The sequence below is a fragment of the Acipenser ruthenus genome, chromosome 2, assembly GCF_902713425.1.
Source record: "Acipenser ruthenus chromosome 2, fAciRut3.2 maternal haplotype, whole genome shotgun sequence".
Classification (NCBI taxonomy): domain Eukaryota; kingdom Metazoa; phylum Chordata; class Actinopteri; order Acipenseriformes; family Acipenseridae; genus Acipenser; species Acipenser ruthenus.
The window spans coordinates 113,470,714-113,494,334 of record NC_081190.1 but is presented as its reverse complement, the minus strand read 5'-3'; the positions used below and the strand labels follow the sequence as shown (position 1 = coordinate 113,494,334).

The 23,621-nt window shown below is 35.9% G+C and overlaps 1 protein-coding gene across 4 annotated transcripts in view; it reads left to right on the top strand.

Moving 5' to 3' along the window:
* The window catches only part of pcdh7b (protocadherin 7b), a 162,417-nt gene that overhangs the window by 37,699 nt on the left and 101,097 nt on the right, over nucleotides 1-23,621 (top strand). Inside the window, exon 2 of one of the 4 annotated variants that reach the window (XM_059006487.1) lies at nucleotides 12,802-13,169. The exons of the other annotated variants lie outside the window; for them this stretch is intronic. Within the exon in view, the coding sequence (XP_058862470.1) occupies nucleotides 12,802-12,807 (6 nt within the window). The 3' untranslated portion in view covers nucleotides 12,808-13,169. Of the gene's footprint in view, nucleotides 1-12,801; nucleotides 13,170-23,621 lie in introns of those variants that run through there. 4 annotated transcript variants of the gene reach the window in all.

Below are 23,621 nucleotides of genomic sequence, written 5' to 3'. Positions count from 1 at the left end.
AACAGAAGCCTTAAATATACGTTTTCCTACAGAACCGTAACTTCTGCAGATCTGATCCTTATAGGCTATGAACGGAGCTAAAATAGACAGCACTTAAAGAGTATGTAGTGGGGTTCCGAAAAATATAGCGTTACACGTCCCCAGGTGTTGCTACAACTGTTTAAATAACGTACCTGTCATTTTTCTTTTCATTGTTAACATCCTGACAACTTCTTACAACTTTAAAGTCTGCTTCAAAGCTCTTTTAACAATGTCTGCTCTAGTGCACTGTTAGTGTAAGGATTATTGCCCACATTGTCGAGCAGGTAACACAGCAATAAAGATCCATGATGTGGTACGGAACAGAAAAGCCAGAGCACTTGTTATGTTTTTTTTTTTATTTTTTATCGCTCTTCCTGCAGTGATTTAGAGGACAGATCTCAAACACCAGTGCACTAGAGCGGCCATTTTGAAAAGCGCTTTGAAACAGACTTTTAAGTTATAAATGTAAAAAGTTGTCAGGTTGTTAACAATGTAAAGAGAAATGACAGGTACATTATTTAAACGTGGGGACGTGTAATGCTATATTTTTCTGAACCCTGCTACTTACTCTTTAAAATCTTTAGGTTAATGGTATAAAAATTATCCAGTCAAAATGTTTAGTACAGTTTTTAAAATACTGGTGGTAAATCAGGCTACCCTACTCGCAGCATTTCCCACTATATATTATACTTATTCTTCTTCTTCTTAGAAGAAGAAGAAGAAGAAGAAGAAGAAGAAATACCTGGATCCGAATCCCGCAGATATATTATATATATTGTGTTCTTATTGTTAAATTGATGAACCAGGAAGTATATCGGTAGTCCATATGAGTTCAACAAATGTATCTGTGCTGTCCACCAGGACTTTCTGGAACTTCATCATGCAGCAAGCTGATGTTAAAACCAAGTTTATTTTTCTTGTTCATGTTTTCGTACTTAAAACAAATCTTGCTCAATGAATTTGCTCAAGCCTAGTGTTGTCGGTAGATGGCAGCAATAATACAGCTACGCTAATTTTAAATGAAATTTTATAATTAAAGTTCGGGAGGAGGGTCAGACACCAATCTCCGCGTCACCAAATTGAATCATTCAATTTACACATTAGCTAATTTAAATTGTTAGCACTATAAATACCCGCTTCACTTATCTCTCAGTTGTGTTTTGATTTCATCGTAACCCACCACCTCCCCATCTCCTCCTTTCTTAACAGTTTTTATATTTTATCAAATGGGGGTCTCAGCCTCGTCCAGTTGGCCAGGCAGCGAACCCTCAAACCAAGTTAGGTTTGATGCCAAATGAATGTGTGTATATACAGCATACTTTTCTGTTAAATCGCATACTCCGCATTCTCTACAATAAATATTTGTACTAAAACATTTTGTGATTGGTGTTTGTCCCGAACTACTGAATATATTTTGGTACAAGCGTGACATTTTTTCCTTCATATGTACCCATGATAGATGCTACTTAAAGCTAGTGTACAATAAATTGCATCTTAAGATTCGTATTGCTAAGGGACAGAACTGGTTAGGCTAAAGCAATCAGCTATCCAATGACCAATCACACAACAGTAAATGTAAAGAAGTGTAAATGAAGAGTTCTCTAAACCCCTCGTACTGGATGTTTTTTTTTTTCCAATTTGGTCAAAGCAGCTTGCCCATGAAGCCTAGGATTGCTTGGCATGGCCTTCAGTTGTAGTCGAAAGTTGCAAATGGGATTTCACTGCTGAAGTCTCGTAAGCATAATGTCCAACTTCTGTACATGTACGTGCGTGCTATATAAATAGTGATTGTGTATCTGGGTAATGGATATCTGAGTGCTGACTGTATAAATAGTGACTGTGGAGAGAGAGGGACGTCTCTTTAAGCTGCGTGGAAACCCGGGCCAATGTTTCCTTGAGGCTGTACAACCAAGATTGAGAAGGTGATTTTTTTTTTGTTAAAATTAATTAGTAAAAGTTAATATAATGTGCCGGTCATATGGTACCATACATGAGAACAAACAAGCCTTATATAATTTGTAAATACACATCAGTCATTAAATGGTGTACAATTACAGTTTTGCAGATAGCAGAAATTCAAGAAAAATGTGTTTTCTGACATTAACAAAACTTTCACAAAACCCGAACAAAGGCAATTATTTCTAGCACATACATTTTTAATGATTTTCTGCAGCATTTAATTAAAACAATACATCTGTAGGTGCTGAAAAGCCAAAGTAGAATACAATATTTCCCTCATTAAGAACACTAAAGAGTTCTTCAAGATTAGTTTTTCTTTGAGGTTAATGTTAAGAAATTCTGTTTGACCGCAGTCTGAACAGCTATTGTCCACTGTGTTGTGAGACGAGTTGTTTCGTGGTATTATTTTTAAAAATGAAAATTAGAAAGGGTTGGAACCTCCCTGTAAGCATCAAAGCCATCCATAATTATATATGTTTGTACTGTATGTGCGTTGGGGTGGGGTAAATAAAATGGGGTTAAGGCAGTTAAAGTATACTTCAGTTAAAGGTTTAGTTAGGCATTGGGGTGGGTGTGATTAAATAAATGGTAGGTTAGATTCTGCATACTGGGAAAGATGTTAATTTGTTAACTGTAACCGGATTATCAGTGCTACACAATGATGAGTTCATGTTTGTGTGTACAGTTAGGGGTCGATTTTGTGGTGTGGAAGATAAGAGCCACTGCACATGCTAGCAATAAGCTTTGTTTACATGTCTTGTAATAAATCATAAAGAAAACTTTTCTCTGGTTCTCGACCAATTTTATATACTGCATAAAGGCAGGAAGCATTTTTCACATAACATTCCATACGTCACACTGTCTGACTGAAGTGCTTGGATAATTTGAATTCTGATTGCAATCTCTTAGCCATGGAGTGTCATTTGTGATACTGAAATTAAAACATTTAAATGAATAGTCCAAGGTTTAGGAAGATTAATAAAATTTGAAAAATTTGAACTGCAGCCATCACCATTACGGTCTCATCATAATTTCACAGGCATCTGCAGGGTTTTTAATAATCTGCTGTTAATGAATCAATTAGAAAAAGGTGAGAATCTTGAAGATAAGGGTCACATATGTCATTTTAGCCTGAACAAGATATCTCCCGAGAGACTTAATAAGGGTCTAAATTCAGTACACTTGGGTCATTGTTTTAAGTTGTGTTGCATTAATTTTGTATCTCTAAAGTATATTGCATTTTGGTATTAGGTGGCAAATTTACTTTTACTTTTAAATTCCAGCAACCCAGAGATGATAAAAGCTTGACTGATGATGACATTTTCCTTCTTTCAGTGATTGCCTTGCATTTTGCAGTGTAGATAAAGGTTGCATAAGTGAAGGAAACTCTACTCCATTTGGTCGTTTGTGTAGCAGAGCTTACACTTACTTTTTGTTGAATTGATTTTTAAATACAGTGCCAGGTTTTGTGATAACACTGGAAATGGTAAACTTTTACTAAATACAATCAATTAGTAAAGTCAATTTGGAATTAATTATAATGGTATTTAAAAAACAAAAAGGATTTCATTTTTTCCTAGATAGAAAAAAAAGGTGCAAAGTGCTCGAAATGTGAATTCTAAAACCTAATAATTTACATGAGTGTCAAACACATAATGGAAACCCATGTACAATATTTTGACCTAGCTTATGTTAAATAAATAGAGACTATACTGTCCCACTGAACTTTATATAAAACATAAATAGTTCTGAATATGTGCATATGATTATGCTGCACTGCCCCAAGTAACAGTATCAACTTGTTGATATAGGAGGATGCAATATTTATCCAACAAAGGCAGAACACAAATATAAATCAGAGATATACAAAAGGCCTTTCTTTATCTAATCATGGTGCCCACAGTAAAGGTTGTTCTGGAGTTACACAGTAAGCTAATGAGGGAGAGAGGGATGGGGACCAGTATCTCTGTGGTTCAGTACCATCTGTGTTATAGTGTGGTCTTCCTGTTGTTGGGTATCTTCCACAGATTTAGTCTATTAGTCTACTGTATCAGAAAAGAAATCAAATACCGCAAGCTAATAAAATGCTTCACAGTGAATTAAATGAACTAGCCAATTGGAAGCACAGGCAAGTTTGTAGCTAGATAAATGATTGACACTTAAAACTGTAGGAGGTAAGAAAGTGTGTCTCTGGAGAAATCATAAGATCAATGAGAGTTGCTTCATGATATTAAACTCAGAGGTTTCATATTGTCCTTCTGCTCCGGTAAGGATATAGTCATAAGAAAGTGTTATAAAATAAAAGTGCAAGTGATACGGATAATGTTTTAATTTGTTATTTGGGGGGAGGGTGCACTATGACCTTGGTAAGGGGCTGACAATATTATGTTGAAAGTCCATGTGTGCTTTCCGAGGTTAATATCCACTTTCATGAATATATTGCTTATTCTGGAAGTAGGGTAATGACACATACACGTGTACTAAATATATTCCTTGGTTTGCATTAAAAGTAGTCAGAGGTGTCCTAAAAGTATCATTTTTTTTTTACGACCCCTAGCACTAATCTTGGACTATATAATGTAACATCGGGTAGTCCGGGATTTCTGCTAATCCTATTCCACGAAACCAGACCAGTTTTGTCTTAGCTTTACGTTGCCTGTCAATGGAAAGAGTGCAAGAAAACCCCTAATGGTAGTGCTTATGTTTCTTCAGAGCCAGTTTTAAGAAACAGTGCTTGTGTAGCAATTTTCACTACTAAAAACAATAACATAACAGACATAATTGTAAGCTATATATGCAGTAAACTGCTGCCAGGTGTTGTACTACATGTTATTCTATAAAGGTGTACCACTGGCTGTAAAATGTTAGCTGTATTACTGCAGGGTGTAGGCTAGGCTTGACCTGCATGACTTCCCCACCTCCTCACCAGCCAATGAGGAATTTACACACTTTAAAAATTAGAGCTAAAGAAGAGGGACAGGTTTTGTCCTGTAATAGTAATGACACACTGGTTTAAAATTGGGACAACCTTGGTGCAAGGTTGTTGCAAACATAGTAATATTGTGCAAGGTTGTTGTAACATAAGCTTGAAGAAATGCACTGAGTTAGAAACTTGTACTAACAAGAATCAAACAATCTTGCAAGCTACTATTTCAAAATATTTATCTTTTTTTTAAAAGAAATATATAGTAGAGTTTAAATAAAAAAAACAAAGATTGTAACAGAAAATTGGAAAAACTGTGTGTGTGGGTTAGTGGGTGGATGTGTGTGGGGGGTGGCTGTGTGTGTTCGGTGGGGGGGTGGCTGTGTTGGATGTGTGTGTGGGTGTGTGAGGGGGGTGGCTGTGTGTGTTGGTGTGTGTGGTGTGTGGGGGTAGGGGCTGTGGGATGGCTGTGTGTGTTGGGTGTGGGTGTATGGGGGGGGTAGCTGTGTGTGTTGGGTATGTGGGTGTGTGTGGGGGTGGGGGTGGGCTCTGACATACTGATGTTCATTGTAGAAGAAACATCAGTCATAAACCATCACAAAAATGTCAGCGATGTCTGTAAACTGGCAAAAATTGCTCAAATACATACAATTCTTCCACTGAATCGGATGTCAGCGCGTGTGTCAGTGAAGACATAAGCGAAGAATATTTACCATCAACATCAAGCGACTGTGAAGAGGCGGCGCCCATCTCTGTGCGTTGCTTCAAGGAGTATCATACACTGAAGCATTAGACACTCTCACTCCCTCCGCCCCCACAACCTGTTTACCTGGATATGATTTATTCATGTCTCTCTCTCTCTAGTTCAGCTTTTTTTTTTTGTTAGGACGTGTTGTTGTGGTTGTTCCACCCCGTTGTTTATTGTTTATTGTCTACCTGTTATTTTTTAGTCAAAACCTTTCCCTATGACAAAATAAAACATTTATTTGTTTTATTTATTTACGGTAAAAATAATTTGTCTCTATTTCGTCAGTGTTCATTACATACATACAAACATATAGCTTTCAACTTGTTTGTACGCTGTACTCGTAATAATCAAGCACATGCAGAAGACAGAAAAAAAAAAACTCACTCCTGTAGGACCGGCAGTGCATTTTAGCACTCACTACTCAAAGGGTTAATGTATGCATGCCATTTACTGCTATCCTAGTACTGTTGTACAATTATGCAAATACATTATTATTCAGTACATTCATAGCCTTCTGTGACCACTGTTCTGTTAAACATAATGGGTGATAGTCTGTGCAAGTGGTAAATGACTCAATTCCTTTTTCCACATATTGAGATGAAGGTAATCCAAATAGCTTTGGACTTTCTTATTCAACATGTTACGTTGACTACAATGGCTACTATTGTTAAAGTATTAGAATGGCCTCTTTTAGATTAGATATGTTTTGAAGGCCTGTTCTGTGTTTAGGATATTTATAACACACAAAAGAGGAAATCACAGAATCTAGTTATAGTTTTTGCCTATTCAATGAAATTGCTTTTGATTGGGTTTAGCAATTATGGTTTGAGCTACAAAGTTAAATGTTTAAAAATAGATTTTACTGAATGACATTTATTTGCCACAAGACTAGTTGCTTACCTCTTGTCCGTATGACAAAACCAACATAAAAGCAGTACATGTTAGTATGTTATGCAAGTTTTGTAAGAGGTGCAGGAGAATTGGTACATTCAATGAATGGGTCTCTAACAAATGGCAGCAACAGCCATGTATAGGGCAGTCACTGATCTCAAATGGGAAAAGTCTTTTTTTTTTCTGTGCGTGTATGTCATTGGTTAAGGATCCAGTATACATTATTGCTTTTAGTGTAAAACACTGATTCCAAGTTGTATTCGTTTCATTAAAAAGCATAGCTAGCTCAGTAAGTGTATTTACAGAAGCAGCGTGTTATTGTTAGATAGGGTATGTCTGTTTATTAACCCTTCTGAAATGTCATCCTTTTCTGATAAACTGAGTAAACTACACATCAATGGGATTCATTATTCCCTTTTTTGGCAAGAGATACACTTAAGCCTCACATAGCTAGTGACCAAATAAAATACTCTTGGCTCATTTTTTTTTTTTTTTCCTTTTTGTCAAAGTGCCATTTTACTCTTTCACAAGATTGAAAAGGATCTGCTGCTGAAAAAGAAACTCAGCAGAGAGAAGAGACTACAGCAATGTGCCTTTCTCCGTCTAGCAAGGGTTTTGCATTGCCTAGACGTTTACAACCTTGTACAAGATTATTGTGATGCTAAATAATATATGGTATTGATTATTGAACCTATGTGACTGGATACTAATTGAGTAAACCACTGTATAAAATGAGAACCACTTGGCATATCACTTCCAGTGGGCTATAGGGCTCTTTGGGCAGCCAGGGCAAGACTGGTTAAAATGGTGAAAATTATATTATATGCATATGTTGGTAATGGCCTTCAAATAGTAAATGTGAGTAAATATGCAACCTGTGTTTATTCCTTCCATGTCCAAATGCCGACTATATCACACATTACAGTGCGATACTCTGTTGCCAGGGAAACAGACTGTTAACAAAATATATCCTTGTAATCTTCATGTGCATATGTATGCAGATGCAAAAAATATATATTCCTCTTAGGGGTGAGATGATACACCAAGGATATGATACATATCACGATACATAAGCCACGATGCTTATGAAAAACTCATCTCTGCTTGACGGACTTGAAAATATTTCAGATCTATACACAGATTCAGTTGAAAATCAATGATCTGTATTTACCATGAAGTAGTGTAGCACTTGTTTGAGTTTGAAGACAAAGCAGTATGTCAGCTAGAGTTTCTGGGATATCAGATTTAAATTAATTAACCAAATCTCCTTACCACATTTCTGAGAGAGGAAAAAAAATGCTAAGCAATGTGTTTGATAACTATTAAAGTACAAAAATTGTTGTGGTGGAGTTTCCCGCCCCTATGTATTATTATTTGTATTTTTGTTTGCGGCGCAGTTAAAAGCGCAGCGTCTTTTATTATTTATATTTAAAAACCCAGTGAGGATGCATGACTGATCAGCTACTGATTATGTAACTAGCTGACAGTCATGCATCCTTACCAAACGCGTGCAGACTCTGGCCGAGGGGTAATAAGATAATTAACAACTAGTTAACCCCTCGGCCAGAGTATAAGAACTGGCAGCTGTCCGTTCTGCGGGGGTGGAGTGTAGAGAGTACGGGAGAGCGGAGAGACAGCGCGTAGAACACAACAAAACAATTGCTATATTTAAAAAGTATACTTGTTTCTATTTGTTTGGCCATCGCACCTTTTTGTTTTCTGTTTTGTTGTTTTGTTTAAATCTTTTGTTTTGGTTTATTTATTTATTAAAAACGCTGAGTGCCATAGCATTCAGCTTCACCCGCCCATCCATTGTTTGGTTTCAGTTACTTCCTGGTCCGTGACGTCACCACACCTCACCACTGCGAGCCAGCCTGTCACAATTGTTCATGGGTTTCTTTAGAAAAATCTGAATCTAAATAAAATAACACAACACAACACTAACATCCACTATACATGTGTATCTGGGTTTTAATATAGCCCCCCATTAACCATCACTAACATCCTGTATGTTCACTTTTGTATGCTTTAAGAAACAGAATATATAAAATATGAGTCACTTGTGCATTACTAGAACAATATATTATTGTGTGATAATATATTTTGACCGATACAGTATTCTGTTTTTGTTACACATTACACTGCTGTATGTTGCTTTAGTTAAAATGACATTTTAAATGTCAGAATACATTACTATAGATAAATGTGCACTGAGTCAGTGTTGATAATACAGACCTGCAACAAAATGTAGGATGTGATTTTTGCTTAACATCACAGAAACCCGATAAAGAGATAATGCAGTAACATGAAGCTTTCCTTTGATGGTCAAGGGTAAAATGCTTTTTAATTAATATTCATTTGGTGGTTATTGTGTTTAGATTCTTTTTTTATTCCCCAGCTTTTACTCAGTGTCAAACAGATTCCTTGGTCTACACACATACCAGTAACAAATTAGCTTTCCAATGCGCCATCAGTCAAGCTTCCCATGATTTCATTATTGCCTGAATACATTAGCTCACTCTGTGTGTGTGTGTGTGTGTGTGCAAAAAAGTGAACACATCAGCATTTAATCCATGAAGCCAGTTAATGAGAAATTTTACTCCAATATTCAATCAGCAAAACATCTTTAGATGAGATCTGGCTTGGCGTCAGTGTGATATGATGCCTTTGTGGTGACACATCAGCTACAATGTGTGTGTATGTGTGTGAGTGTAGTATGTGTGTGTGTGTATAATATATATATATATATATATATATATATATATATATATATATATATATATATATATAATATGCACATACAGTAAATATGGACTGGAGAGGAGGGCTATAGTGGAAAATTATTGACCCGAGGGAAGACTATTGTTACCAACGGGGGGGCTGTAGTGCCCGAGGCTGCAGGGTAATAAGTACAACTTTATATATTTTGTTTAAATATAGCTGATACAGCATATGTAAATAAATATTTACTCATATATTTTGTTTAAATAGAGCTGATACAGCATAAGTAAATAAATAAATAATATAAATAAATAAACAGAAAATGTTTTTGAAGTTCATATTGCAGTTATCAACAGCTCTGGTTTGCTGCCTGCTGCATAATCCAGTTTATATCCTGCCTGTCATGGTTGAATTTGTCAAAAGCCAGCTGCCTCAATTTACAGTAACTATTGCGACAGTCCATAATGTAATAGCGGTGCTGTATAAAACTGAACATAACAGCCATGTTAACAACAACAACAACAATGACAGTGGATTATGGCCAATATATGATGCAAAGAATCCAGCAGCATGATGAGCATTTAACATGAATAACTGTATTTGAGATGTTATTATTATTATTATTATTATTATTATTATTATTATTATTATTATTATTATTATTATTATTTTGATTTTTCCAGTATTGAAAAAGGTTACAAAAGTCTACAGATCTGAAGGGACTAAATGTATGTGTACTATATAGCAGGGGTTCCCAAACTTTTTTACCTGAGGCCCACCTGTTCAGCTGCAGGAGGCACTGCGGCCCACTATTAGCACTCCTTGGGGAAAATGTCAAATTAAAAACATTGTATATGTTTAAACCTGTAACGTTATAAATAAACCTAATCCAAACTGTCCTTTATTCACTTGAATAAATCTTGTGAAAAATGGAAATCACATAGAATATGCAAAGTGAAAATACTTTTTTTTAAAACACTTTAATTTTAGTAAATAAAATAAATTGCAAAAACTAAACAGACATTTTTATCAAACCTTTAAATTAGGTATCTTTGTATACTGAGCATCAAAATAAACATTTATAACACTATTATAACACATTTATTTTCGAAAAAAGTAAGGTATATAAATGATGGACATTGACAAAATGTTTTTGGTTTCTTTTTAATCACTCTATCATTCATCCTTGACCATGACATGCTTGAGTGACTATGATGGAAGCATATTCACTTAATCACCTAATTAGTGAGACAGTTGATTGGACGCTAGATATGGAGTGATTTCAGCTGTTGAATTGCAAGCTTGAAAAAAGCAGTGTACTGTGGCTCGCTGTCTTGGGTGCTCACAGCCAGTAATTTCAGACCTGGCGATACGGTATAACCAGATACACTCTGTCAATGAGTTTGTCATTTTTCGATCTATTGAATTTTATCCAAATATAAGTGATACATTTCTTTTGATGCTCAAATATAAGTGATAAGTTTATTTTGATGCTCAGTATATAATTGAACATTTTAGAAATGCAGTTATTTTTCTTAGTCATCAAACAAGAAAGAAGTGCATATCTCTTATTATTCCCATTCATAAGAACCAGAACAGGAATCACTTTTGAGTAAAACCAGCACAAAAACATAACTCTTAAATCCTAATTTCTGAACACTGTGTAACTAAGACGTCCAGCCGTTAAATCTCACACTGAACTGTCATGCCCCCAAAAACCGAATGCTCACAATACAGAAGAAAACAAAAGCCTTGCATAAGTTACTTTTTTCGCCACTACTCTGTACAACCAAATACAACTTGCAAAATCACAAAAAAAAATCGCAGAGTGCTGCTGTGCCACTTAACCAAAAGAAAACTTATGAAATTAAATCCATCTGCAGCAAAATTTGAATCAGTCAAAAAAACGTTATTATTTTCCAACAAAACATATTCTAGCGTTATTTTAAGACGACTGTGAACGAGCTAGTAATCAATAAAATAGCAGTATATCCAAACATATTAATAAATCAATTACCGGTATGTAACAAGATTTATTAGTTTGATTAGTAACGTGATTTAGTTAATATTGAAATTTTGTATTTTAAAAAAAAAAAAGCTTTGTGTGAAGATGGCTTATAGCAAACCGCATAGCAACACTGTGTATTTGTAGCCTAATTAATCTCGTTTACATTTGCTTACTTTTAAAACAAAAAATGTCCCCATGTTTAAAGCAGTTTGCGTGTTGTTTTTGTTCACTAACCTATTTATGGATGTGTAAATGCTTTTTCTATAGATGTTCGCAAATCCGACTTTTTCACATATCCGCCTGTAACCCAGTCCACAGGGGGCCGGATATGCGATGTTGTACTGTACTGAACACACTTTTTACATCTGCCAGCAGAGCGATCACATGACCTTAACACTGCCCTATTGTCAGAGCTCTCGTTTTACATCCCGCCTACAGGTAGGCAATCTGTTAGCTCCGATCTGTGAATTTCTGCTTTGATTGACAGTCCGCCAATAGTGCCTTGCTACACTTTATTTTTCTAGTTACAGCTGCCACCGGCGCCTGCTTTTCACTATTAATAGAAAAAAATACATTGAATGCCATTGCTCCCGCGGCCCACTCAGGACTGTGTTGGACCACAGTTTGTGAACCCCTAGTATTTAAATATGTATCATGCACTTAAAACATTAATATATGTGGGTGTTTTTTAAATGATTTATTTTTATCATTACCTGAAAAAGATCCGGGTACCCGGCTCCAGAATTTCCACCCATGCTGACCTCTAAGTATGTTTATATATATATATATATATATGTGAGCTTCTCGTAGTCCTGTTCTGTTCAGTAAGGATGCTTGTCCTGGTAAGGGTGTAATTGCTTGGATTTTAATGACACTTTCTCAAGGTCTTAAGGTATATAAAAAAGTATCTGTAAAACAAAGCAATATATACAGGCAACAGTAGCAGTTGAAGACTGAGCAATAACAGAAATGTAATGCCAATATAAAACAGACAAATGGTGTGAGAATGTTACTGACACTGTGTGCTCAATTGTGAAGGAATGAAATAAGAAAAAAGTGTCAGTGGCGCATCAGTAAGATTAAACAAGAGGCTCAATAACCTTTGGTTTGCTCCTCATGTTAATGCATACTTTTAAGTGCGTGTTACACTGCTATATTCATGTGTGTGTGTGGGGAAAGCTCATACTAGATCTTAATACAGGGATTGCAGCCCAAGAATAAACCCACAGCTACAATACATTCAAGCACAGTCTAACATAAAAAAGACGAGAGTGGATAAAGTACATGTGGTGAATTGTGGTTGTCATGCAGAGTTAAACAACATTTTTCTCGGCTCCCAGGATTTAAAGCATGCAGTTTCTTACTTACTGAAATGTCTTTTCTAAACAGATACATAACCAGTTCCAGTATGTTGTCGTGCTCATGAATTATATTACTACTATGCATGCTATGGTGTTGATGGCTCATGTGAAGTACTTCCAAGAAATAAACTGTGGCCCTTGACCTCTCCCTTTTGCTATCCTTTTCTAGAATTGATATTAAATTGCCATGGGAGATGACATGTCTGTTGGATACATCTTTTCATCCATCGTCTTTGACGAAATCAAGATATGCCTTTCTGAAAGAGGATGGCTAACTTTCAAAATTGACCACCGCAAATGATTTCTGCGCCCGATTTCACTTACACTTTCAAAGACGGCTGTCTTTTTCAAACAATAAGTATCCAGCAATTCCCCTTTTTTGATAGACAATATGAATACAAATCCAGGGAATTTATGTGAAAGTGGCTGTAGAGTCAAATTGCCACAGGAATTTTTATTGGTTTTGGAAAATGCAGTTTTATGTCATAGATTCAAAAGAATGTCTTCAACCTCAAACAGCTATGGGCTGATCAAAGTCATGGGACAAATAAAGATAAAAGAGTAAATTGCTGAGTAATTTGTTATATATATATATATATATATATATATATATATATATATATATATATATATATATATATTAGTGGTTGGAAATTCTGGCCAGTGATTGGTTCACATCACTGTCAGCACCATCTGTTTTCAAAGGAACTCCTGACAACAAGAGAAAATGTCTGAATGTGAAGAAACTGCTCAACACCGATTCTGTGACTTAACAGAAAATGAATTACCAAACATACTACATAAGAAAGATGCTCCAAACACTACAATGGTGATTAAAACTTCACTGTCACTGTTTCATGACTTTATGCAATTCAAACAAATTCAACTCAAGAATGTAAACAAATATGACGGCCAGGATCTAAACTGTATTATGCAGCAGTCAGCAAACCAGACGGAGAGCTGTACGCCAAAAAGACTTTGATAACTAATAAAAACATTTTATGTTATTTATTTATTTACTTATGCTGTATTCGCTATATTGAAACAGAATATATCAGCCAATATTTATTTACTTATGCTGTATCAGCTGTATTTAAACAAAATTTATAAAGTCATATTTGCTATCCAACCTTGCCTCCCTTATTTTCTTGACTGATTCATATATTAAATATGTACTGCAGACTCAGCGATAGTAGAAAATGAAATGCCCCTCGGGAAGACTGTTGTTACCTCCAGGCTTCAATGCGGCCTTGGGCATTATAGCCCCCTGTCGATAACAATAGTCTTCCCTCGGGGCAATAATTTTCCACTATAGCCCTCCTCTCCAGTGCATATTTACTATCATATATATATATATATATAGCATAGGGCGCTACAATACAAGCTGATATCCATCCTACGTCAGGGTGGCTGAAAATCAGCTTGTACCAGCTGTCTCCCTTAAAAGCAGGTAACCCATTTAGACCAGATTTGATTTTTAGTCAATTGAATGCTAAAGTGATAAAGTTTTTAGGCAATCATGGCTTCCAGTTATGCCAGGTGGTGGCAGATGACAATTTCTGACTACAGTCCAGACTGCCAGAGCTGTTCAAATGCTGTAATCTTGGGGTAGACAGAGATGTATAGCTAGTCAGTTCGCTGCAACCTCTTTTGTTATTTCTAGACTTAAACAGTATTAAACAGTAAATGTCCCAGATAAGGTTGTGGTAGGCCAACCAAAGCACGCCAGCAAAATGTCCAGACCTTAATCCCATAGAAGATGGGATTAAGGTGTTGTGTTCATCAGTGTTGTAACTGTCAGCTTGACATCAGATCACTTGGTGTTACACTCACTGAAGAATGGGACAGGACCCTCCAAGACACCATGTGCCGCCTGAGTAGAAGCAAGCCCTATCATTGTAGGGGGTGCATCAATGCTAGAGAAGCCCATACTTGATACAAAGGTCAGTGTGTAAAGAGCATTCCTTTGTAATACTCAAATTTGATTGGGTGTTGTATATTATGTTTTGGAAAAATTCAGTTTTGAAATGTTGCTCATTTATTTATTTTTTTTAGTATTGTATATATTTTTTTGTTAAAGTAAACACAAATGATTAAAAGTATAGGAAATCTTAATGTTAAATCATTTACAAATAATATAAACCTAATGATACAAACCATATGATATAAATTGTCTGCTACAAAGACATTTTAGATGTCTGTTTCACATTAATATGACTCAGCTAAGGAAAAATTTGTTTTAGGGAAATTGAAAGTTCACCAGTAAACAGAACAAAATAAAGTTACATTTATTTGGATTGAATCAACGCATCACAGAGATCATTTGTTTATGAAAAACAAACTTTTCTTGTGTTGCCTGAACTTATTTCTCAAAAACTTTTTCTTTCATGGCTAAAACATTGAATTGGACCCTTTTTGTAAATATGCAGTTCAAAGTCAAAATCAAAAAAAAAAAAAAAAATTCTGTCAGCATTGTTCTGTAGCACATACTTCTGTTATGAATAAGTCTCTGAAGATGCAGAGTGATGAGTTTTATTGTATTGCCTGCTGGGTTATTTTCAATTTACAACTTTTTAATAAATTAAATCTCAAAGACTTAAGTTTTTGAATATTCTCCTTATAATAAACGAAAACAAAACAAACATTCATCTGAAAGCACATAACTCAAAAGCAATATTAAAAAAGGAAATTGTGGTACTTTATTTAATAAAACTTTCAAATGTTAGAAAATAATGATCACCAATTAGTAAGGATTGCGGTAGAAAAGCTGAATTTCTTCTGATATTCCAATGGAATTACCAACAAGTAAAAAATAGAAAACATGTGTCTTATCTAAAACATGTCTCTTTGTTTTTCAACCATAAAAGAGTACACAGGAACAATCAAGTGCCCTTTGACCTCAAGACCCTATGTTTCAATGCAGCTTTTTCCAAATGGGTTAAAAGTCTATTTTGTCTACAACTGTGGCCAAAACTTTCGCATCACCTAGAATTTTAGGATTGAGAACATGATTTAGAAAAAATAAAACTAATATTAACATCGTTTATTTAACATTGTGTAATCAAAGAAACTACAAGATGATATTGCAAAAAGTCTACGGGAAGCCATAATAGTACTGCAGTATTTCATGTACAATATTTTAATGTCACTTTTTTTTTAAATTTGTGTCAGTTTTTCATTAAGTATATAGGCAACTATAAACAGTATGTAGTTTAATATGGTAATGTAACATTCAGCAGGTTTCATTCGACTTTATAAAGCAAAATGAGTTAATTATATAGGGTGATGCAAAACTTTTGGCCATAGCTGTACTTGCTGATCTTTGAATGTCTATTATGGAATGAGTCAAGATGGATTTGCTTATGAGTGATTCCTGAAATTACACAGTTTGAACGGTCGCACCCGCCCCCCCAACTTAAAGCTGAATTGATGAGCTTGTGCAAATAATGCCTGAGGGGAAATATCGCGGCTCACATGAATAGAAAAAAAAAAAAACGCCTAGAAGTAGTTGCTCTGTTTAACAATGACGTGTTTGTCGGTTTCGGATCCGATGATACAGACTCCGCAGTCTGATTGATTACGCTTTCCTGTTCCTATGCTACAATCCATATTTTGGATTTTTTAGACACTTCAAGAGCTTGTAACTCTTTTTTTGTATTTAACATTGAATGCTATAGCGCTATTTTTCATGCTACATTAATTGATTGTTTCGTCTTATGTTTTCACACTGGGCACTTCAGTTTCTCAATTGCAGAGATTATGTAAAGCCATTTATTTTAGTGGACCGAAAATGTCACGTGTGTATGTATTCTTTAAATCTAGCAACTTATATTCTGTCATTTTTCACCTACAAATGTGCTTTTTCATGATGTGCTTTTGCACTGCACACTGTAGCTTTAAAGTTTGTTTTGTGAAAATATTTGAAATGACAAAACAGTGGACATATTGCAGCAACGTTGAATTTCATTTCATCAGTCAATAAATATGTTGACTGCACTCCTTGATTCTTTAGCGTGACTGTGTCCTGGGCTCTACCTTTTGAATTATATATATATACACTGTATATGAAAGAGATAATAACTGTGTTTTTTGGGTTTTTTTTAGGATAGTGAAAAAACAGTACAGTTATTACCTGTCGGCACACTTCATTTTTAAGTAGAAAATATAATAAATTATATTTTGTAAAAAGAAAAAATCTCCCTATTCCTATAAGAATACATGAATGGGTTGTATACTAATAATGTTGGGAATATTCAAAAGAAATAGATCAAAGTCTGAGCAACAAGTACATTTTAATGGGGTATTATTTTATTTTTTTTTTGCATAGGAATGCAATCTTGAGTTTTAATTATGGGTTTGCATTCTGCCCATCCTACCATTGTTCCCATTGGAATTTCTGGGTATTTAAGGTACTGTGCTCAATTAGCTGTTGGTGAATTTGAGTTTGCTTCACATCATTAACAAGAACCTAAATATAAACAACTGCAAATATTATCATTTTTTGGTTCATTGTTTTCACAGCAGGATTTAAAGGAGATGTACCATCCAAAATGCCCAAATGCACTGTACACAATGTACAGCATTAAATCCTATGAAACTCCATTAGCCTGCAAGGAAGACGAAGGAGGGGATCTGATAATACCAAAACAAATATAAATTCGACATGTTGAAGTGCATTTCATGTTCATGCATCCCAATTTTTTTTACTAAAGCTGTGTCCTGTAAATGTTCTAATGTCTTGGGTGGATTACTTGAGAGAGTTTAACTCTTTCCACATTACAGACCACTAGAGGTCTAGGAAAAATAACTTCAAACGTCAGACACCTCGCCCAGTCTTAAAAAAAAATAAAATTACTCCGTGCATCTTGGGTATGCACCTATGTAAACAATTAAACCCTTAGCAGCTTTCATTTTTTTTTGTGAAACTAAAAACTAGACAGCAAACATTTTAGCCAAAGCATGGTATACAGTACATTACACAACTAGCAGACTTTTCATTGTGAAATGGACATCGCAAATTAACTCAAATGAATGACACTAATAAAAGGACATGTACAGTATTTCATTGTTCAATTAAAGCATCTGAATTCAATCGTTATAGTTAATTAGAAATGAATATACGTGGCCATCGGACCTTCAGCTAATGCTTGGCTTGGTAGATTTCCTGTGGCATCATGTACATGTATCTATATATTATAACTATATGAGGTTCTATTTTTAACCGTCATTTCTATATTTTTTGCTGCATACTTTTAATTTAGTATAGTAACCTATGAAACCTATGAAAATTGCTAATTGTTTACAAGGAATGCTATCTGGCTCCATTGTAAACCAGGAGGGAAAATGTTGGGACACTGGGACAGTTGATGGGGGGAAAAAGGGACAGTCCCGGGCAATCCGGAGTGTCTGGTCACCCTATCCCATCACATTCCGTATACAGTACAATATGCATTTTGTGATAATGCCAACCTATTTATTTCTAGTACCTGTTCTTTGACCTGTAATTGACAAAAATCGAATCAGAGTATTGGTTTATGTAATTGTGTTAAGAAACTGTAAATCAATAAATCTGACTGTTGCTTGAGATAATTAAAATAAATAAATAAATAAATAGTCAAAGTGGTAATAATAAACTGAATTGAAACCCACTTAACATATTTAAGGATTTAAAGATCACAAAGATTATCTTAATTAGAATAATTCCTAAGTGTAACCACACTTGGTCAGTGTTAAAGTAAGACTGGTTTTTGCCTTTCATGTAATAGTATTTGTGAAGCAAATTTACACGTACATGGAGTGCTAACAAATACGTTTTCACTTTACAATGTCCACATCTTATCAGCTTTTTTAAAGGGTTACTGAACAAAACACATTACTTACCGTTGCTTTCTGTTGTGTTTATTGTTTTTTATTTGCATAATCACAACTTTTTAAAAGTATTTTGTAAACATCTCCTTGGTCATTAGTCTGTTTTGGCAAATACTTTTTGTGGGCTATGACACCGATGCTTGCTGAGAATCTTAGCAAATAGAGGACTTAATAACTTAAAGTATTGTTAGTTATTTTTTAATTTAGAGTGCACACTTATTTTAACCCCGACTTTCTCCCCAATTTAGAATGTCCAATTATTTTTCCCCTTACTGTAGCAATTCCCCACACAGCTCAGGAGATCTGAAGGTTCCGTGGGCACCTTCTGATCCCACGACCAAGCCAGCTTCATCTTTTACACCCAGGAACTCGAGAGTGAATATCAGTGAGCTACAGGCCTCTGGAGGACAAAAGCCAGCCCCCGCAGGTGTCCCCTCTGAGCTCACTAGGCGCCTAGCAAGCAAGGTGTGCTTTAGCGCAATGAGTAGAAACGTTTTTGCCTCCCTAACCCGTGGACAGCGCCAGATCTGCGCGCCCCTGACCTGTACCGGTACAATTTATATATTTTTTTAGATTTTCTCTTTGACCGAAATTAATAATAATTATTAGTCACAAGATTTAAATTTGATACAAATTAGATACACGAACTACAAAGCGTGTCTACTTCAGGATATTTAGTTCAAGGTTTTAAGCTTCCAAGAGATAGATAGTGAGTTAAGGTAGTTAAGAATTAACAAAAAAATGTTATGAGGTATGAGGCTTGTCCTGCACATTCATACACTTGATTAGGCGCCTTTGAACACATGCGCCACGAAGCCTGAGCAACCGTAATTCTGACTGCTGAGACTGATATTACAGAAATATGTAAAGAGCACAGAACAGAGCAGGCAGCAACATTAAGTGTTGTGTTTTGCTGTAAATCCTACTGCCTGTTCAATTACACTTTAACATTATTATTGTTCCATTTTAATGGGCGACAGAGCTATCTGAATAATAGTTGTTTTTAAATATTATGAAAAGTTAGATTTAATTCCAGATTATGTTTATAATAGATTTTTATTATTCGCAGTCGTAGTAGTATTTTTGCTTAATATAACAAATTACTTATATGTACAGTTATTCATGTAATGCAAAACTGCAACATATTTCAACCAAAAAAAGATTGCAAACTAATAAGTTCAAAGTTTCCCATTCATCAAAGTTATTGTCATTCAAGGCAGGTGAAGGTGGAAATAGAAAATCTTGATCTGAACATTTTGCTATTCCAACAGCACACTTGTTTACTTGAGCCTTGCCTATTCAAGTAATTAATAAAATGAATCTTTTATGATAAATGATCTCCTCTAAATGGGCGTAGAACATATTTGAAATTGACTCTCATGTCATATAGCTGAGTAGGTGGAAGAGAATCACTTCAGTACAAAACTGCAGCGTCTGGAGACATGCTATTGAAGCTGTTGCTGCATACTGATGCAGAAAGAATGAAAACTCAGAGCAAAAGGGAAGCATGTAGCCCTGGGGCATCATTCCGATTATTCTCCGCTGCGGCACACTGCTCAGCTTTTATTAACTGTCAAATTAAGGAATAGATAAATTGTGCATTAAAAAAAAACGGACTTCTAGTTGGTAGTAATAAATATGGAAGCATTGCTAAGACTAACTTTTAAGACCTACAAATAGCCTCTGTTGAAGGCTAGGATGTGTAAGGAGAAACGTATGCTTCAGTAGTTTTTCTCCTTAGGTACCAGTCATAATCGATTAGAGCTCCAGTTGGTGAGGCATTGTTCAGTTACATTACAGTGTGCATCCTCAAAAATGCATTTATGTATCACATCAGTGCCTTTAGAGACGGATTGCTTGTGCCTTTGCATTTCTTCTCATTTTAATGTAGTTTACAGGAACCACTGCATATTCTTTGAAATTACCCTAATTCAGAGCAGTTTATGAACTTTTAAAAACTTGTTGTTTCTGAAATATCCTTTAACCACTGGACCACACAGCCTCCTTAAATGAAGAGCAGAACCATTCCCTTTAAAGGTTATTTGTCATTAGCGCATATATTGTATGACTTCTAAAATAAGTGAGTAGTGCTTAGATGGAATGTCCATTTGCATTTTATGGCATAGATAAATGGTATAAGGCATGTTCATGTTTGTTGTGCATGTAATTACGGTAACACAATGCCTGTGGTATTGTAAAACTACCCTTGTCAGTAGGCTGCTTTTCTTGCCCAGTTATTAAGTAGCATATGGATAGTGATTGCTGTCCCTTCAAGACTTCAAATGCAGGTTGTTGTTCTTGTAATATGTGACTTTTCTCTGTGGTACTGAATTGTAGGTAAAGAAGAAAAATATACTGTAAACAGATCAAAAAAACTAAAATATATAATAGATGCCTCACTTTGCATGAAAATGTTGCATGCAACTTGGAGATTTCCGAGTTGTACAAAGAAGACAATTGGGACTGAGTCTGTTTTGGCAAAGACAGATCTTCTGTCTGATATTGAGTACTGCAAACATAGATTTACTAAACCTTTAGGACATTACTGTGGGCTCAACATAATTACACAGTTACATGCTAACATCAGCCTGAAGCATAGGGGATTTCACCTTCTAGATGACCTCTGAGCGAATGCCTACACAAGATAAATACATGACCAAAAACTTAATGGGACAGTACTTTAGATCTTTATTGTAGTATTTTAATTTGTTAGTTTATAAATTGTACATATAATTCATTATTTATTTTGAGTTAGTAAACAACACATTGGGGAAAAACGTGTAGGAAATTCAAACATTTAAATCCAGCAAATTCTTTGCTTTTAGACTTTTTTTAAAATTTATTGGTCATCAGTTATTTTTATTGTTTTCTCCCCAATTTAGTAATGTCCAGTTATTTTTAGGCTCAGCCCACTGCTACCACCCCTGCGCTGACTCGGGAGGGGTGAAGACAAACACACGCTGTGCTCCAAAGCTTGTGCCGTCAGCCCACCGCTTTTTTACACACTGCAGTCTCACCATGCGGCCATCGAGAGCTACAGCGTCAGAGGACAACGCAGCCCTGGGCAGCTTACAGGCAATCCTTCAGGCACCCGGGCAGACCACAGGGGTCGTTGGTGCGTGGTGAGCCGTGGACACCCTGGCCGACCTAGCCCTCCCTCCACCCGGGCGGCACGCAGCCAATTGAGCGCCGCCCCCTGACTATAGAGCACATCCTGCACTCCACGTGGAGCGCCTTTACTGGATGCGCCACTCAGGTGCTTTTAGACTTTGCACATAAAGCAGTTATGATTTTGTTGTCATCTGTTTTTTTAAGTAGTAAGTGAACATTGAAAAGACGGACCGTGCAATAGCAAGCTGTGCACTTCCTCTTGGATAAACGTGTTCACAGCTGTCTAATAATATACCTAAACTCAACCAAACATAGCTTCCTCAGTCCTTTCAGTTCCATGTTTTCTTTTTCATTTATCTGTTTTCATCTTTACTATCTGTATCTGTAGGATACCACCCATTCGCTTTCTCCTTTTCAACATAACACAACATTTTACATAAGGATAGTTAAAACAAGTTCTGTCTGTTTTTATAAGCATTACCAACACAGTATTAGTACTAGTTGTTGCAAAGGGGTCAATCCATGAAAGAAAACATCCTCGCTATTGTAAGAAATATTATTTATATCATTTATAACCCATGTGCCATGTTGGGGAAGAGTGCTGATGCCACCCAATGGTATAATTGGTGTATACTGAACTTAAAACTGGCACGTGCTTAACGTTTCAAAGATGTTGTTTCTTAGTCTCTCGTGTCATTGTGGCTAGTCTCTCTCCCTTGACAGGTGCACATGGACAGAAATAGCAGTCGCCTGTTAATTGGATTTTGATGTCTTCTAGGTGTGCGGTTAATTCTCATCAATCATGTTGCATACAATTGTCAGGCTGACAAGCTGGATGTGTATAAATGTTCATCCATGAAATGAAATGGATGAACAGCCAGATTTATATTTTTTTTTTTTTCCCGGGCTGCCTCTTGGTATTTTCATAGCCTGACGTACAGCAGTAATGGTTCTATTAGCTGCTGTGTATCTGCTGAGCTTGCTTTTCTTACTCCAGCTTCAGCGTCGTCACTCATGCTTTTCTGCAGTTTCCTTATTAGTATGTGCCCTTTCCTGGCTCTGCAGGAGCCATCACACAAGATTAGATGCTTTCTGCTAGACCTGTCCTTACTCCATGCAATGCCGTTGTGCTGACAATCAGATACTGCCGAGATTTGAATAAAATCACTTCATATTTAAATATGCTCCCTTTGCGAGTGCATTTATTGTTATTGTAAAATGTGAGAACACTAGAGGTCCTATTAGCAGGGACTCTGGAGGTACTTATAGGATGGATTGCAACAGCAGTGGTATAAAGGCTGTAATAATCATTGTTGTGGTTCAGGAATAGCAGATTAATTAGGAGGCGTGCTTCATTAACAGAGCTACCAGAACCTGGGGAAACCCTGTCCTTGAGAGGCAAGGAACACTTTTGCAAGGAAGGCTTGCCGTTTCAGTCACCTCTCAATGCATTGACAATTCTCCCTCCTTGTGAACAGCTGTAGTAATAGAAATCTGAGCACATACTGCACGAGCAGACGGAATATAATTAGAATACCGAGTCAGCTTTTGCTCTGTGGTACCGGTAAGTGAAGTGATCCTTAGGATTTTCAATTGTGTGGGGTGGGTATCTCCAGAAACGTTTTAATTTAACAGGTGTGACTTGTTAACCACTTTCAATTAAAAGTGTAGATAATTTGGTGATAATCAATTTGTCATTAATTATAATGCAGTGGGAGCCTTTTGTAAATCGTAAGTCTCCAATGCAGATGGATCCAGGGTGTTGGATTCCAATGATATATGTCACACACAAACAACATCTATTCTGTGTTCTCTCTCGTCATACAGTATATTTAATACAACAACAGGCTAATGTGTATGCTGTCAAATCTACAGAAGATTCCGGAATGCAGCGGTCGTTTTAAGGAAATATAGCATTCTCACGTTCTATCGCTGGAGCTTTCATGAAACATTATTTGTATCCTTTTTATTTCTAAACCTTACATTTGCAGTCTTTGCATGACTAGTAAG